Genomic DNA, 15,218 nt, shown 5'->3' on the forward strand with positions numbered 1-15,218 from the left:
AACTTGAAGTCTAGTGCCTTATTAGTACAATGAGAATCAAACTTGAAGACATGACTCCTTAGACAAGCCATTCTCTGCCCATGCCGCCTGTCCCCTTTTGATACTGAGCACCTGAAAATAAGGGAGCAAAATATGCAGAGAGCTTGAGACTTAGCCCCATTGGAACTGCTGTGTGTAAATTTCCAACCTTATATCTTGATATCTCAGGTTACATATTTTTAAATGAGTATAATACCACCTAAGTGATGAGATAGAGATACTTGTATGAAAGGCACTAGCTGCCTACAGCCATTAGTTCCATTTGGATATTTTTCACTTCCTGTCCCAAATTGTTGTGTAATATTGTGAAACAACTGCAATTTGAAAAGATAAAAAAACATGGCTGCATTTCAGTGCTGATTAAAATGTTCTGCAGATCTCTTTAAAAAAATGTGTGTGTGTGTATGGCAAATTTAATTAATGAATAATTGTAAACACCTTTCAGATCCATGAATGAACATTGCCCTAGAAGTACAAATAAGTATCTGCTATGTCTAATTATGAAAAATTTGGAAGTGGATTTTCACATAAATGGCCTTTCGCAATAGTTGCATCTCTTCAGTGTGCCCAGCACATGTCTGTCTGGGGTTGGGGGTCAACTACACTGTACTGCACTCACTCCATTCTCCTTAGCAGCAGCCCCGTACTCCCTTGAGGGGTTGGGGGATGGGGAAAGGCAGGTGGGTTCTCCCATAGGGATTTGATTGATGGTCTGGAACACTTTATGAAATGTAGGTGGTGTTTGTGGGGGCAGCAGTTGCCAGGTGTCCAACCAATGGGAGCTGCAGGCACACCACCTGTGGGCAGGGGTGGCTCAGGCACCAGCACGCCAAGCGCCTGTCGGGCGGCAAGCCACAGGGGGCACTCTGCTTGTCGCCGCAAGGGCGGCAGGCAGGTTGCCTTCGGCAGGCATGCCTGTGGAAGGTCCGCAGGTTCCACGGCTTCGGCGGACCCTCCCACAGGCATGCCGCCGAATCTGCAGGACCAGGGACCTCCCACAGGCAAGCCACTGAAGGCAGACTGCCTTCCGTGCTTCAGGCAGCAAAATACCTAGAGCTTCCCCTGCCTGCGGGTGCAAGGGTAGTGCACAGACCTTCCTGGTCACCCATGCGTCTAGGGGCTCCAGGACCTGGCACCATGGAAAGTTCTGCTGGGATCCCACATCCGAACCCCCTGTCCCAACCCCGAGTCCTCTCCCCACCTCCCACAACTCCCTCCGGAGCCTACACACCTCCAACGCCCTGTCTCAACCTCCACCCCTAAACCCTCATCCCCCACCCTACCCCAGAGCCCACATGCCCTACCAGCCCAGAGCCCCTTCCCCTCACCCCAAACCCTCATTCCCAGCCCACACCCAGACGCCACAACCCAGTCCCTCCCACCTTCTGAACCCGCAACCCCATCCTCACCCCAGCGCCCACACCCTGAGCCGGAGTCCTCACCCCCCCCCACACACACACCCCACACCCCCTGTCCAGCCTGGAGCCTCTCCCTCACCCGAAGGGATGGGAGGGGTGTTCGGTTTTATGCAATTAGAAACTTGGCAACCCTAGCCCAGATGCCAGACCTGCCTGCTGAAGTCACAGTACAGCGCTGCGGGTCTCCGCCTGAAGTTTGAACCACACGCAGCAATGCCGCCAGGTGTGGCCGCAGTGCTGATTTGATAGATGTCTTCTCAGCAGTACTATTGCCATCTTCTACCCTTGGATACAACGCGGTAAAGGGACTGAGGGAGTGAAGGAAGCCGTCCTGGGTTCAATGCCTTGAATTGCTGCTAGGCTCCCGCCCCTGATCCTGAAAAGAGAGTCAGCGGGAAATGCCCATCACCCTCTTCCTACTGTGGGAGGCACGCCGCACTGCTGCGTCTGCACAGAACAAGTTCCAGCAACGCCCGATGAGTGCTCCCTTCCCACACCCACCACCAGCTCCCCACCCTTTCGTCCCGCTCCCAGCTCCACACTCTTAGCCCTCTGTTCCACGTGATCGGCTTTCCTTGTACTCACCTCACCTGCCCGTGTGACGGACACTTTGAGCAACCCTCCCGTTTTGCGGCTCGTCATCAGCTCCTTCCTCTCCCCTACGAGCCTGGCTCCCCAGCCCCAGCCCCTGCCTCCACAATCCCTTCTCTGATCCTACTCCCCCATCTAGGTCACCCTCGTCCACCTTTGAACTTCAAAGCTTCAGCAGAGCCGGTTTCCCTGTAGCGTGGATTTGGCGTGCTCTGAGTTTCTTCTCCCTGCAGTGGGGAGGTGGGGGGCGCGATGTCTCCTGACCCCCGCCCGCAGGACAAACTCCCTTCTCCTCTCACAGAGCCCTTGGGGAGAGAGGCATTGGGACTCTAGTGATCACCAAGCGGTGTGTATAGCTGTTCACGTTTCTTTGGTTTTACACATCACCCGCAGGAAGGGGAAAGGTTGCAATGACCCTGCAGGGCGAGCGAAGGGCTGGACGCAGCCAGGTCTCAGCTGAGCTCCTTCCTTTGGGCACTAGAAGACATGTTGATCTCACAGCGGCAACTTTGTCATTCGCTAGGAAGTGCCTCTTCCTCCTGCCCCATTACCTTCGGCTGCGGCTGCCCCTTCCCCATGCTATTGGCTCCCCTGTCTCCTATTGCATCTCAACCTCGCATCCCCTAGTTTTTGCTACCCATTCTCTCACCTCCTCCTTCTCCTGGGACCCCTCTGGTTTTCATTCTTCCTGCTGCTGTCCCCTCAACCCCAGTTTGGTATTCCCGCCTCTTGTACCCCTTCGCCCTGCCTGTTCCCCCTCTTTCTGCTCCTGCCCTTTCACCTTTTGCTGTTGGTTCCTCCCACTCTGCTAATTGCTACCCAGGCCATCACCTCCTCCTCCTGCAGCTGCTACATACCACTAGCCGTGCCTCCTCCCCTTCCTGCTGCACCGTCCTGTTTGAAGGAGCCAATAGGCGGGCTCAGTCAGGTGTCTCTTACCTGCACCACGTGGGGAGGGAGAGTGAGCAGGTAGAGCCACATCCCAAAACAGAGACGCTTGCCTCCACTTGCGCGTCTCCTAGGGGCGCAGCCCTGGTTTGCCTTGGTTCCCAAGCAGTCAGCTACAAAAGGGGGACGCTGCACACGCCTCCCCTCCTGACCAGGTCTCCGGGGAGTGGTGGTGGGTGGGGGAGAGCTAAGTGGCTGCAGGTGTGCGCTGGGGGGGCGGGTTTCTTTCTTTACACTCCAGAGGTGGTGTGTGTAGCAGGGTGTTCTCGGTAAAACTGGGGCAGGAATCTGGTTTCTTGCCCTCCCCTGGCGATCATCATGACTGCGTCTCTTGGACTATCTGGTGATCTTGTTCGGGACGACTGATGGTGCTCAGGGGGCTAAGCTGGGATCCGATGAGAAAGAGCTGGTCCAGCTGCTGTGGAAAGTGGTGGATCTAGCCCGCAAGAAGGTATTTCTCGGAGTAGCCCCCAAGGAGAGGAGGGGAGGGGAGGCTGCTGGCAGGGATTGCCCGGGTCGCGTTCCGCTCGGGGCTCCCTGCGGGGGGATTTTAACCAGCTGCCAAGTTAGGGCTGGTGTCTGCCCGCGTGGAGGAGGCCGCCGCCGAGCTAGGAGCGCAGACGGAGTTAGGCGGCAGCCCAGACCACCCCTCTGTGACAGGGGTTGTGTTCAAGCAAACAACCTCCACCAAGCCCCATGGCGCGCCCGCCCACACAGGCTTTTCCCCCGGGCCAGCCGCCCTACACGCCAGGGGACGCTGGGGGGGGGGAAGGGGGAATGCAAAGCCCCGCTTCCCACAAATCCTGCAGGGGGGTTCTCCCTGGGCGCTTGCTCGCCAAGGCGGGAGCAGGGAGCGCTGACTCTTCTCTCTCGGAGGCGGGGAGCCTGCACGAAGTGCTGGTCAGACCGGAGCGCTTGGAACTGACAGAGAATGCAAGAAACAACTAGCTGGAGCTGGAGAGCCTGGCCGCGAGCCCGCAGCTGGAACAAGCCCCTGCAACAGGTGAACCCCCTTCTGCTTTCAATGGGGCTTCTCAACCCCTCTCCAGGGATTCGAGCCTCCCAGAGAGACGCTCCCGACTGCAGAGGGTGTGCGAATAGCCGGGGGGTCCCCGCCTCCCCGGGACAGACAGAAACTCACTGGGGGGAGGGGGTGGGATAGGGTGACCAGATGGCAAGAGTAAAATATCAGGACACACTGGGGGCAGGGGTAGGCGTACAGCCCCCACCAGAGCCCCTGCTTTTAAGTTATGGGTCAGGAGCGCACTGCCTTGGCTCTAGCTCTGGCCTCCCATGGGCTCCACTCCTGCTTCATGGGCTCCAGCTGCTCTATCTACCTCCTCTGTCCTCACTGTGGGCCCTGCATTTTCACTGCTCCAGACCTCTTCATTCATGGGCTCCAGTGGCCTCCCAAAGGGCTCCCCCATTGTGAGGCCAGCTGGCTGTCTGGGGATCCTTCCAGAAGCTGTCTATCCTTCCTAGCAGTCGAGGAGTGTGTGTGAGGCAATCAAGGCATGGTAGTCGCTGTGTGGTGTCCCCAGAGAGATGGTAAATCTGGATCCATACAGCAAAGCCTGTCTCCTGCATGGCATGCAGTGAGTGGTGGTTTTGTTTAGCTCCTCTCTGCCCCCTGCTGTGGCCGGACCCCAGTGTCACTCCAGTTCTGGACAGTCTCTGATGCCCCACCATCTGCGGGGCCCTGCCTGCCTCCCCTGAGCCGAACTGCATGGGACTTGCGCAGAAGCGTGGCCGGTCCTACCCAGTGTGGGGGGGCTTGGCTGGGCCCCTCCAGACAAGTGGATCCTGAGGGAGCCTGGCCAGGGCAGGCCCTGCGTGTGCTCCCAGGGTAAAGCTGCCAATTTTTCTAATCCCACAAAATTGAACACCCTAGCTCGGGGCTGGAGCACCCACAGGGAAAAATTGGTGGGTGCTCTGCATCCACCGGTAGCCAAGCTCCCCGCCGCAGCTCACCTCTCTACTGCCGCCATCCCCCCCTTCCCCTCCCAGTGCTTGCATGCGAAACAAGCTGTGGGAGTGGGGGGGAAGAGTGGGAATGCATGGCACTCAGGGGAGGAGGTGAGGAAGGGGTGGAGTTGGGGCAGAGACTTTGGGAAGGGGTTGGAATGGGGGCAAGGCAGGGGGTGAGCACCCACTGGTGCCAGAAGTTGATGCCTATGCCCTAGCCCCACCCCTACCTGAGGTTCCCACCTTCCCACTCACTACATTCTTCCCCACACACACACACCTCAATTGCTCGCTCACTTCACTGGGCTGGAAGCAAGGGGTTGGGATGTAGGAGGAGGTGAGGGCTCTGGCTGGGGGTGCAGGCTCTGGAGTGGGGCTGGGATGAGGGGTTTGGTGTACAGGAGGGGACTTCAGGCTGAGGGGGTGGGGCTGAGGGATTCAGAGTGTGGGGAGGCTGCGGGGCTGAGACAGAGTGTTGAGGTGCAGGAGAGGGTTATGGGCTCTGGGGTGGGGCAGAGATGAGGGTTCAGGATGCGGGAGGGGTATCTGGGCTAGGGTCGGGGAGAAGGGGTACATGCTCCTGCTGGGGATGCAGGCTCTGGGTTGGGTGTGAAGATGAGGGGTTCGGGTGCAGGATGGTGCTCCAGCCTGGGATGGAGGGGTTCCGAGGGTGGGAGGGAATCAGGGGGTGGGGGATGAGGGCTCTGGCTGGGGGTGTAGGATCTGGAGTTGAGCTGGGGATGAGGGGTTTGGGGTGCAGGATGGGTCCTCAGGTTTGGGGGGACTCAGGGATGGGGCAGGGCGTTGGGGTGTGGGCTTACCTCAGGCAGCTCCCAGTCAGCAGCACAGTGGGGTTAAGGCAGGGAGACTGCCTATCCCAGCTCCATTCTGTACCCCAGAATAGCCAGCAGGTCTGGGCTCCTAGGTGGGAGGGCCAGGAGGCTCCCGCCCTGCTCTTGCCTGCAGACACAGCGCCCACCCTAGCTCCCGTTGGCTGTGGTTCCCAGCCAATGGGAGTGCGGAAGCCAGTGCTTGGGGTGGGGATAGTGCACAGACCCCGTTGGCCCCCCCCACCCACCTAAGGGCCAGACCTGCTGGCCGGTTCTAGGGCACAGCACAGTGCCAGGACAAGTAGGGACTAGCCTGCATTAGCCATGCAGCACTGGAGACCAGACTTTTAACAGCCCATTTGGCAGTGCTGACCTGAGCCTCCAGTGTCCCTTTTCAACCGGGGTTCTGGTTGAAACTGGACACCTGGCAACCCTACCCAAGGTTACCGGAGTGATTTCCTGCCCTGAGACAGGCCCTGACACTGCTGGCTCAGCCCATCACCTCACCTCACCTCACCTCCCAAGGCCAGGGCATGGGGGAGTGAGTGTCTGGTACATCGGAGGGGAGGGGAAGGGATGCTTGGCAGTGGAGGAGGTTTGTGTGTTTTTGGATGCTAGGCAGTAGGGGGAGTTGTTGGGGGTCGGTACTGGGTAGTGGATGTGGGGCTGTGTGGGGCACTGTGTAATTGCGGTGGTGGAGCTGTGTAGAAGGACACTGGGTAGTGTGGGAGGGGGAGATCTGTGTGTGTTAGGGCACTAGGGAGTGGGGGATTCTGTGTAGGATGCTGGGCAAGGGTGGTGTGTGTGCAGGGAACTGTGCAGTGTGGGGTGAGGATGCTGGGCATAGCCGGTCTGGGGAGTGTTGGGTGGGCAGGCTGTGTGACATGGCATGGGCCCACCCCCCAACGGGAAGGGTCACACTGGCAGTACAGGGCCAGGCAGACCAATGTGCTTCTGGCCGTGCCATGTATACCCTATTACCTCTGGCCACCACACCCCCCTATGCCTGCCACTCGACTCCTCACCTGAGGGCTGGGGAAGAAGGGGCAGGGGCAGGGTCTGGAGGTGCTTACCTTGGGCGGCTCTCAGGAAGTGGCCTTCAGGTCCCTCCAGCTCCTAGGATCAGGGATGGCCAGGGGGCTCTGGCCGCCCCCACAGGCCTCCACCCTTCAGCTCCCATTGCCTGAGGTTCCTGGCCAATAAGCATTCCAGAGCCAGCACTCATGGTGGATGCAGCGCACACACACACGCACGCACACCCCCGGCCATCCCTCCACCTAGTGGCCCAGGGTCCTGCCAGCCGCTTCCTGGAGCCAGGTAGGGAGCCTGCCAGCTAGGTTGACCAGTCCAGTCCCCGCCAAATATCAGAACAGATGTCATCCCAATTTTATTGGGAATCTGGTTGTCCCTAGGATGGGATACTGAACCTCTCTTTCTGTAGGGTCAGGGAGGGCTTCTCTCTCTATAGGTCTATTGCAGATGGTCTAGCTGGGAAGACAAACGTTGCGAGGAGGAGACGGGCTGGGGCATAGGGTTGGAGTTGCAGCCTCTGGAAAGCTGAAGAAGGCTCTTGTTGCTAGGGCCATGTGGGTGTCCGGTGGCTGATGAGCGCATTGGGACGAGGCCGGCACATCTAGGGGCCTCCTGAGATCCCCTGAACCTGCCCTATTCTCTTTCCATTTCAAATTGGTATAGCGAAAGTTAAGTTGGAGTGACCCAGCCGTTGCTCTCCCAGGGCCCTTTCATCGAAGGTCGTTGGGTTTTGGTTCTCTGTGAATTTCTTTATTAAACTTACTGAAACTTTATTTCTTCTCTGCACATGAGCGGGGTAGAGACAGGCTCCAGCGTGACCAATCATATCTCCACAAAGCATAGGGGTGCTCTGTTCCTCTTTCCTAATAACCAGGAGGTCCCATAACTCATTGCTGCAATGCTGCTCACCATACAGTGAAGAAACTGCACCTCATTAACTTCCTCCAACTTTCAGCCACTGCCAGGAGCTTTAGTCTAAAGATTTTAGTAGAAATTTTCAAACTAGGGTGCTTAAAGCTAGGCTTGTAATGCCCTATTGAAGTACCTAAATACTCTGGGATGACTTTCAAGCTGTTGGGCATGTATAGTCCCCATTAACTCTAATTGGATTTGTGATGACTCAGCAGCTTTGAATATTAGCCCAAAGTATTTAGGTGCCTAAATAAGCATAGGAATGTGCCCTGATTCCTATTAAGAGCATTATATAGAACTGAACATTTACCTTTTCATGTTCAACAAGTTGTAATGATCTGAAACTTACACTGACCTTTTCATAACAAAGTGTAGTAGTTCATAATTTTGTACTATGCCTATTTTTTTTCAACTTTCTAGTTTAACCAGTCTGTGAGCAATGAACTGAATATTGGTGTAGGTACTTCCTTCTGTCTCTGTACTGATGGACAGCTTCACATCAGACAGCTTCTGCATCCTGACGGCTTCCAAAAAGGTAAGATGGTTGCACTCATTAGACATTCCTTAAGACTGATCTACTGTGGTGGTGTTTGGGTTTTAATGCAGAATTGATCAGCTTCTTTTTGCTTTATGATGCCCAATATGAGTCTACTTCAGCATAGTCATAACAGAGAAATCTCTCATCCCTCAATAAATTTATTAGACTCTTGGGGCTTTGTCTACACTGGGGAATTTTCCAGTTATAATAATATAGTTAAACTACTGTGATTATACCAGTATAACTCTTCATGTGAATGCTCTTATTTCAGTTTTAATAAGTCCTTGTTCTGGTTTAGTTTATGCAGCTTTGGAAGTGGCTTAAGCTAAAACAGAAAAAGGTTCCCCTGTACTGGAATAAGCATGTCCACATCGGGAGTCATATCGGTTTAACTGCAGCAGTTGAAATTCACACTCTACTCTATGTTGGTATTTCTCATGTACAACAACCTTTAGGTTGCTGTAATGAGTTAGTACAAGAACTGATTGTAGGACTTGTCAAGTATTATGTGAAAACATTTACGATTTTAACATTACTGTTGTACATGCTGTTTTTGAAACTTTGAAAGTTGACCATCTAAAGATAAGCATTCAGTCTTTATGTAATATTCGGCTTGCACTCTGATAGTGGTACTTGCCTGTATTTGTAAAGAGCCAAACGCTGGTCTGAGATCATGTCTGTCTCATTATCTCCCTCAAATTTTCTATAATTTGATGATGAAAGTCTATTAGTGATTGGTAATTTTGGAAATACAAGTCCCTATTGACTTCTCTATTGCCAATAGAATTGCAGTGTGTAGACGGACCCTCAGTTATAACATGGTTGTCCTGCAGTGCAATCAAGCACGGTTCTGTGTTTCCGTACCATTAGGAACTAACAATGTTCTAAGAATCATGCTACAGGTTTATTCCAGTCTTCTGTTTTTGCTGATGTTTTTTGAACCATGCATTTCATTCTCTTCTGTGTCTTGTTTCTTTAAATGGGTTGAAAGCATGATGCTAGTAACACAGTAATCTTACTGCTCATATCAGACTGCGATATCAGATTGTTAATATAATAGTTGCCGCTACTATTTGATATTTATCACTCAAAAAAAGTCAGTTTAACAAACAGAGTGCTCCTGTATTATGAATCACTTCATACTATCTGAAGTGTTCTACAACATGAAAAATAAACCATATTTTAATAACTATACTTTTCTCTCCATACGATAGAATTATTTCTCTAACTACTATGCAATTTACCTATTTTATGCATTCATCCTCCCTGCAGTTAGATTAAGTACATAATAAAAAAAACAAACAAAAAAACAGAATCTTTAAAAATTGATTTTTTGTTCATCTTAGTTTGTAAGATTTTTTGGGGGGACTAACACTTTTCTATGTATTTATACAGGTCTAGAACAGTAGGAATTAATGCTGGTAGGGTCTTCAGTTGCTATTTGTGTTGAAATAGCTGATAATTTGAAATCTACTCTGTGCTGATTATAGATTAAACCAGACAGACAACTACAGAATGTCACTGGCTTTTCTGTGGATAACAAATGTTGAGATTAAACCTTAAGTGTAAACTAAAACCAAGACTTGAAAATGATTAGCTGTTTTTGACGTGCCTCAGTTTTGGATGTCCAATATGAGCTACTTCAACAGGGCCCTGACTTTGAGTGGTTATGACATAGGCAGGTTCAGTTATACTGAATGATTAAGAATAGAGTTTAAGGGGATGGGGGACTGAAGTGTCATGAAACCACAACTGGGAAATACCGAAGGCTGACTATTTGCATAAGAGTTTTGCATGAGCGGGGTGACCATTTGTGAAATAAGTTCAGTTTTTACATTTTTTAAAATAAGAGAGCCAGGGTAGCAGTTTTTAAAAGAATGTTGCAATTAAAGAAGAAAAGAACCTGTAGTTCATAACTTCTATAGTAAAGAAAATGCAGCTACTCTGGCTATAGCGCTGATATTAGGTATAAACACACTAAGCAATTGCATAGGGCCCCAAGAGGTCAAGGGGGGGCCCACTATTCACTTTTTATTATGCATTTGCGGGGGGACCAGAATATTCCTGCTCTAGGGTCCACGGTGGGCTAGTACGACTTTGTCTGGCCTGTAGCAGTCAAGTACACCATAGATAATAAAAATCATTGTGTGGGGTTCTTCCTGCCCCCCTTGCTGTGGGGTTGGTACAAGAAAATGATGTTCTAACATCTGTGCTGATATTGCACTTAAATGCAAAATTTCTGAAAACAGAGGAATTTGCGTTGCTAACATACTACCTATCAATATTCCCAAAACCCAAACCCAACTTCTTAATGTCTAAATCCTTCCAACAGCACCTTTCTCCACCCCCACTAGGCCCCCCCCCACATACATACATCCTCTCATCCCGATACACAGTACCCAACTACACCAAATGGCCAGTAAATTGTGGATGAAAGGATCTTGTTTTGCTGAATTTTGGAAAAGAAGCATTACCTCATGAACAGCTGAACTAAACGTGGAAGCTTATAGCTGTAGGAGAGTGACATTTTTTTCAGCCAGATACAATAAGGACCTTTTACATGTGGACTACCATTCCATGCTACTTATCTCAAGAAATTCTCCTGTTCGGAAAGTTACTAGCTTTCAATGAACTTTTAAAAAAAAAAAATCTTACAAGGAAATTCCTAAATATCCATCATCTCCCCCAACCTCGGTACTTGGGACATTCGCTTGTGTTCTGCCTGTTACTAATCAGTCCCCTCTAGGATGACTTCAGACTTTCCTAACCTCTAAGAAATCTGCCTTTAAAAAAAAACCACAAACATTGGATTGATTTAAAAAAAAAAAAAGTTTCCAGTTTCCCCCACGTGAAATTTCTCCATATCCCAAAATAAAATAATTTTTTTTGCCTGATGTAAAAGGAGTAGCAATAATCAGTTATGCACCAGCAACTGGTTTCAGGAATCTGACTTCCTCTTCCTGGGCCACCCCCACTGCTAACCTTGATAGAGTCACACAATTAGGGAAAAGAGTTGGAGTGGAATATACAGCACATACTTCTATTCCTGGAAGGTTATGAGATGTTAGACTTTAAAATGTGACACTTGTATGCTTAAAATACATTCTAAGTTACTTTTAGAGGTTATCCTGCATTCATTTTCTTTCCCTTTGTGCAGTTGGGTTCATGGTATTAAGGGAGCCTGCCTTTATACCATAGAATGAAGAATTAAACAAAACTATTTAAGAGTTTGAGTATGTGACATAGACAGTGATAGGGTATAACGCTTTTTGGGCATTTATGTGAGATTAGCTGTATCCACTCACTCTTGGCTTTGCTGCTCATTAGTAATACATCCATCACAAGCACATGCTGACAAAATCTTGACACCACATCAGGCTATACATTTGGCTATTTTGTAATATAGACAAACAACTATTTGAAGTGTGATTATACTCTGAAAATAGAATGCAATGTCTCTTCATTAAATATGCTGTCTATAAAATTAAAATGTCTTCTGAAAGCTTGCTTGGGCTCTGTAAATCGAGCTGTGACCCCTATGGTTTGATGGGGCCAACTAATGAAAATTGGAACCAAGAACTGTTAGGTGCGGTTTTGTAATAGTATCTCTTTGCTCTCCCACAGTTGAATTGAATCCCCAGCATTAGTAATGTTAATAAAAAGCAGCAATAACCTTCCCTTTTGTCAGTAAAGGTAGCAAATATCCCTGACTATACCAAGGGAACAGACTTACTGAGTAAGAAAGATTCATAACAATTTAAGTCACCGAGAGAAGAGGCTTGTAAAAATATGTGCTATAATATACTCGTTGCGAAATGTGAAAACTCAAGAGAATATAGACTGGATTCACCTTAGTTTACAGTCACTACCATGTCATCTTACAGAATATCTTATTACCTGAATGCTTCTACTCCTTTTTTGACTTGCGGAAAGAGTTGAAGAAATGTTGCCCTGACTCATCTGATGTTAACAAACTGGATGTTGCTGCCATGACAGAATGTATCCTTTTTAAAAATCAAAACTTGAATTATAATGGCAGCCTAGTACTTCTAGAAATACAGCCCAGGAGCATAGGAGTGTCATAATGCTTGTTTAGGAATGATATAATTTAGTAAACAATAATGAGTCATTAATGGGTTTCCTACTAAATATGCTTCTGTCTCTGGTAGCTATGCAAACATTTGTGGTACCTTGCAAAAGCTTTGAACAGTTTATGGGAGACTTTTTGAAACTGAAATTTTTCTTTCTCTCTTCCTTACCTCTGAATTTTACGATATTAACAATCACTGCCTTAGTGTCTTGTTTAATGTCCAGTTTTGATAAACCTTGACTACTAATTACTAAAACACTTAAACTCTGAGATAAAATTTGCATGTTAATGCAATGCATTTAAAATGTTTCCAATTTTCATAGCATTTTTTCAGCCTTGTTTGGCCGATAGTAGATCATGGATGTTATGGGAGCTCATTTTAATTTCTGGAACATTTTATTTCTGAAGCGATTATGATATTCAACTTTGAATAGTACATGGGGTTGCTTTTAATGCCTGAGGTATCCAGACACACAATGCTTCAGGTAAACTGTGCACAGTATACCCTCTAACATGCAACTAGACTAGGATTCCTGTCTCTTCCCTGTCTTCTCTCCTTTTCTAGTATGGAGAGGGCATACAATGGCTAAAAAAGCTTTCAGAAACTGTTCTCAAATAGCCAATAACCCAGTTAAATATGGCTCTTAAAATCTTTTGCTGCATTATTCTCAGTCTGCACTGGAGACAATCCATAGCAACTGAAACTGACCTCTAGAAATGTCCTCTGACTAAACTCTTCCTGCCTGGTGGCTAGTGTCTTCTCTTGAGTTATGAAACAGGGATGTGTGCAGACGTAAAAGTAGAAAACACTTGACTCCTCGAAGGACGCCACCAAAGGGAGCCTGCAAAGGCTGACTAGCCAGGAGGGGTATGAATTTAAAATATTCTTTGCAGTTTTCAAAGCTAAAACAAATATTGGTGAGAAACAGTTTACTAGGTTACACTCCATATGTAAACACCTGTTGTACATGTACAACGATTACCATTAAAGCTGGCATCTGCCCACAGTGACATCTGAGATAGTACTGCCTAAATAAAAATAGGAAATAACTACAGTTTTTTACATGACCCTATGTAGCAACATAAATGGTTGCTGTTGCGTCAATGTTTTAACTGTGGAATCCAAAGCTTGAAAGTAGCTTCAGATGTCAGAACAGTGTAACTAACTTTTCCACTAAGGGAGATGTGCCTTATTTATCTCGCTATCCTAAAACGTGTGTAGATTTGTTAAATGTCAGAGATACCATATATATTAGGTTCTTCTACACAGTCCAGGAGTAGGGGTAGTGGTATCTTTTTACAACTGTTGTCTGCAAACATGCAAGGAACTTCTTAGAAAACATAAGAGAACTCCCAGCTTCAAAGAGCTTACTTCATATAGCTTCAAAGTGTGTCTATTGCAGCATCCCCGAACAATAAACTACGTGTTTTGTACAAAGCACTTGAAAGAGACTGCAGTGGTGAGAGATGTTTTATCCATCCAGTGGGAAATGAGGTCTGATTATACCTCTTTCCCCTTATCTCTGGGTAGCAGAGATTCTGACCAACCACAGGAGGGTCAAATGTTCAGTGACCCAAATAGTATAGTACTGACCAAGACACAAGGGCATTCTTGGTATTGGGAGGGCAATGATGACTCTTATGTTGAGAATTTGACCAGAAGATTGCCATGGCCATTGGCCTCTAAATGTCACTTAGACCCCCTCTGAGGGGAGTTGGATGGCACGGTGCTTACGACTCACTATATGTACACTGCATGCTGCTGTTATGTGCAGATATGCTGCACATCCCCTGGCATGGGTATAAATAGCAGTGTAGATGGTGAGGCATTTAAGCAAATAGAGTAAAGACACATCAGAACCTTAGAGTATATACTCTACATACCCAAGCAGTGCATCCCCTATCTAAATTGCCATTTTTATACTGTTTTTAGCAATATAGTGTCCCACTGCTGGAGCCTTCCCCACCACAGTGAGTGGTTCTGGCAGGGGTGAAGCAGTGAGGAAAGGTTCCAGCAATGGGAAGCTGCTGAAGCCTTTCCCTGCTGTCCCCGCACTGGAGCCTTTCTCCAGTGCTGCATGCACCTACACCACAGTGCAGGTGCAGCCCGCTTTTCACTGCAGCATGTAATTACACATACCCTATATGCCACTGCCAGCGTAGACAAGACCTATATGTAGCTCTCATTGCTTCTACCACCAATGGAGATTCAACAACACTGTATTGTAGACCTCAGTTCTGAGCTGAATAGACTAGTTAATTGAACACACCTCTGAAAACATACAACTTCAGTGATTTGTTTTGTTTGTGGCTTTTGTTGTCTTTCTGGTTCCAGATTATTTGACTGATTTGTAGGTCTGTTTTCCTTGGTGACTCTTATTGTAAACTTTGTTCTGTTTTATGTGACATGGCTAAAATATTCACTGTCTCTGCGTGCTTAATTTGATTGGATAATGGATTTGTTCTCCTGGTAGGTTTTCTATTTTGGTTTGTTTTTTTTTGGTTGGTTCATGTGGCTTCTTAATTACTGTTAGAGTGGCTTGTTTCATAGACTGCCAATTTTAGTCAGACTGGGAGTATTTCTGTGTTCTTAAAATAGTGGTAGAAACTGGTAAAAATGTCTAGCAGATGATCATTTCCTGATGTTGGGGGGAAAACACTGTATAAGTGGCTTGCTTATCATTAGTTGGTGGGGCTGATGTGCAAAATATTTGCAATAAACCATTAAGCTACTTCTCTGTTCGCGTTACTGACTTAAACAGTCCCACTTCACTGGAAAAAAATTAGTACATTAGGCACTTTATTTCAAATATGAGTGAATTTTTAGTAAAGGTAGGCAGACTCTGAATGAAAGT

At 48.3% G+C, this 15,218-nt stretch overlaps 1 protein-coding gene across 2 annotated transcripts in view; it reads left to right on the forward strand.

The window, feature by feature from the left end:
• Window positions 1-3,258: 3,258 nt before the first annotated feature.
• ESRP1 (epithelial splicing regulatory protein 1) overlaps window positions 3,259-15,218 on the forward strand; it is a 60,564-nt gene continuing 48,604 nt past the window's right edge. For both annotated transcript variants that reach the window (XM_030549586.1, XM_030549587.1), the window contains exons 1-4: window positions 3,259-3,447; window positions 3,873-3,999; window positions 8,156-8,270; window positions 12,158-12,272. In XM_030549586.1, the coding sequence (XP_030405446.1) occupies window positions 8,220-8,270; window positions 12,158-12,272 (166 nt within the window). In that variant the 5' untranslated portion in view covers window positions 3,259-3,447; window positions 3,873-3,999; window positions 8,156-8,219. The remainder of the gene's footprint in view (window positions 3,448-3,872; window positions 4,000-8,155; window positions 8,271-12,157; window positions 12,273-15,218) is intronic.

This window comes from Gopherus evgoodei, chromosome 2 (genome assembly GCF_007399415.2).
Source record: "Gopherus evgoodei ecotype Sinaloan lineage chromosome 2, rGopEvg1_v1.p, whole genome shotgun sequence".
Taxonomy (NCBI): domain Eukaryota; kingdom Metazoa; phylum Chordata; order Testudines; family Testudinidae; genus Gopherus; species Gopherus evgoodei.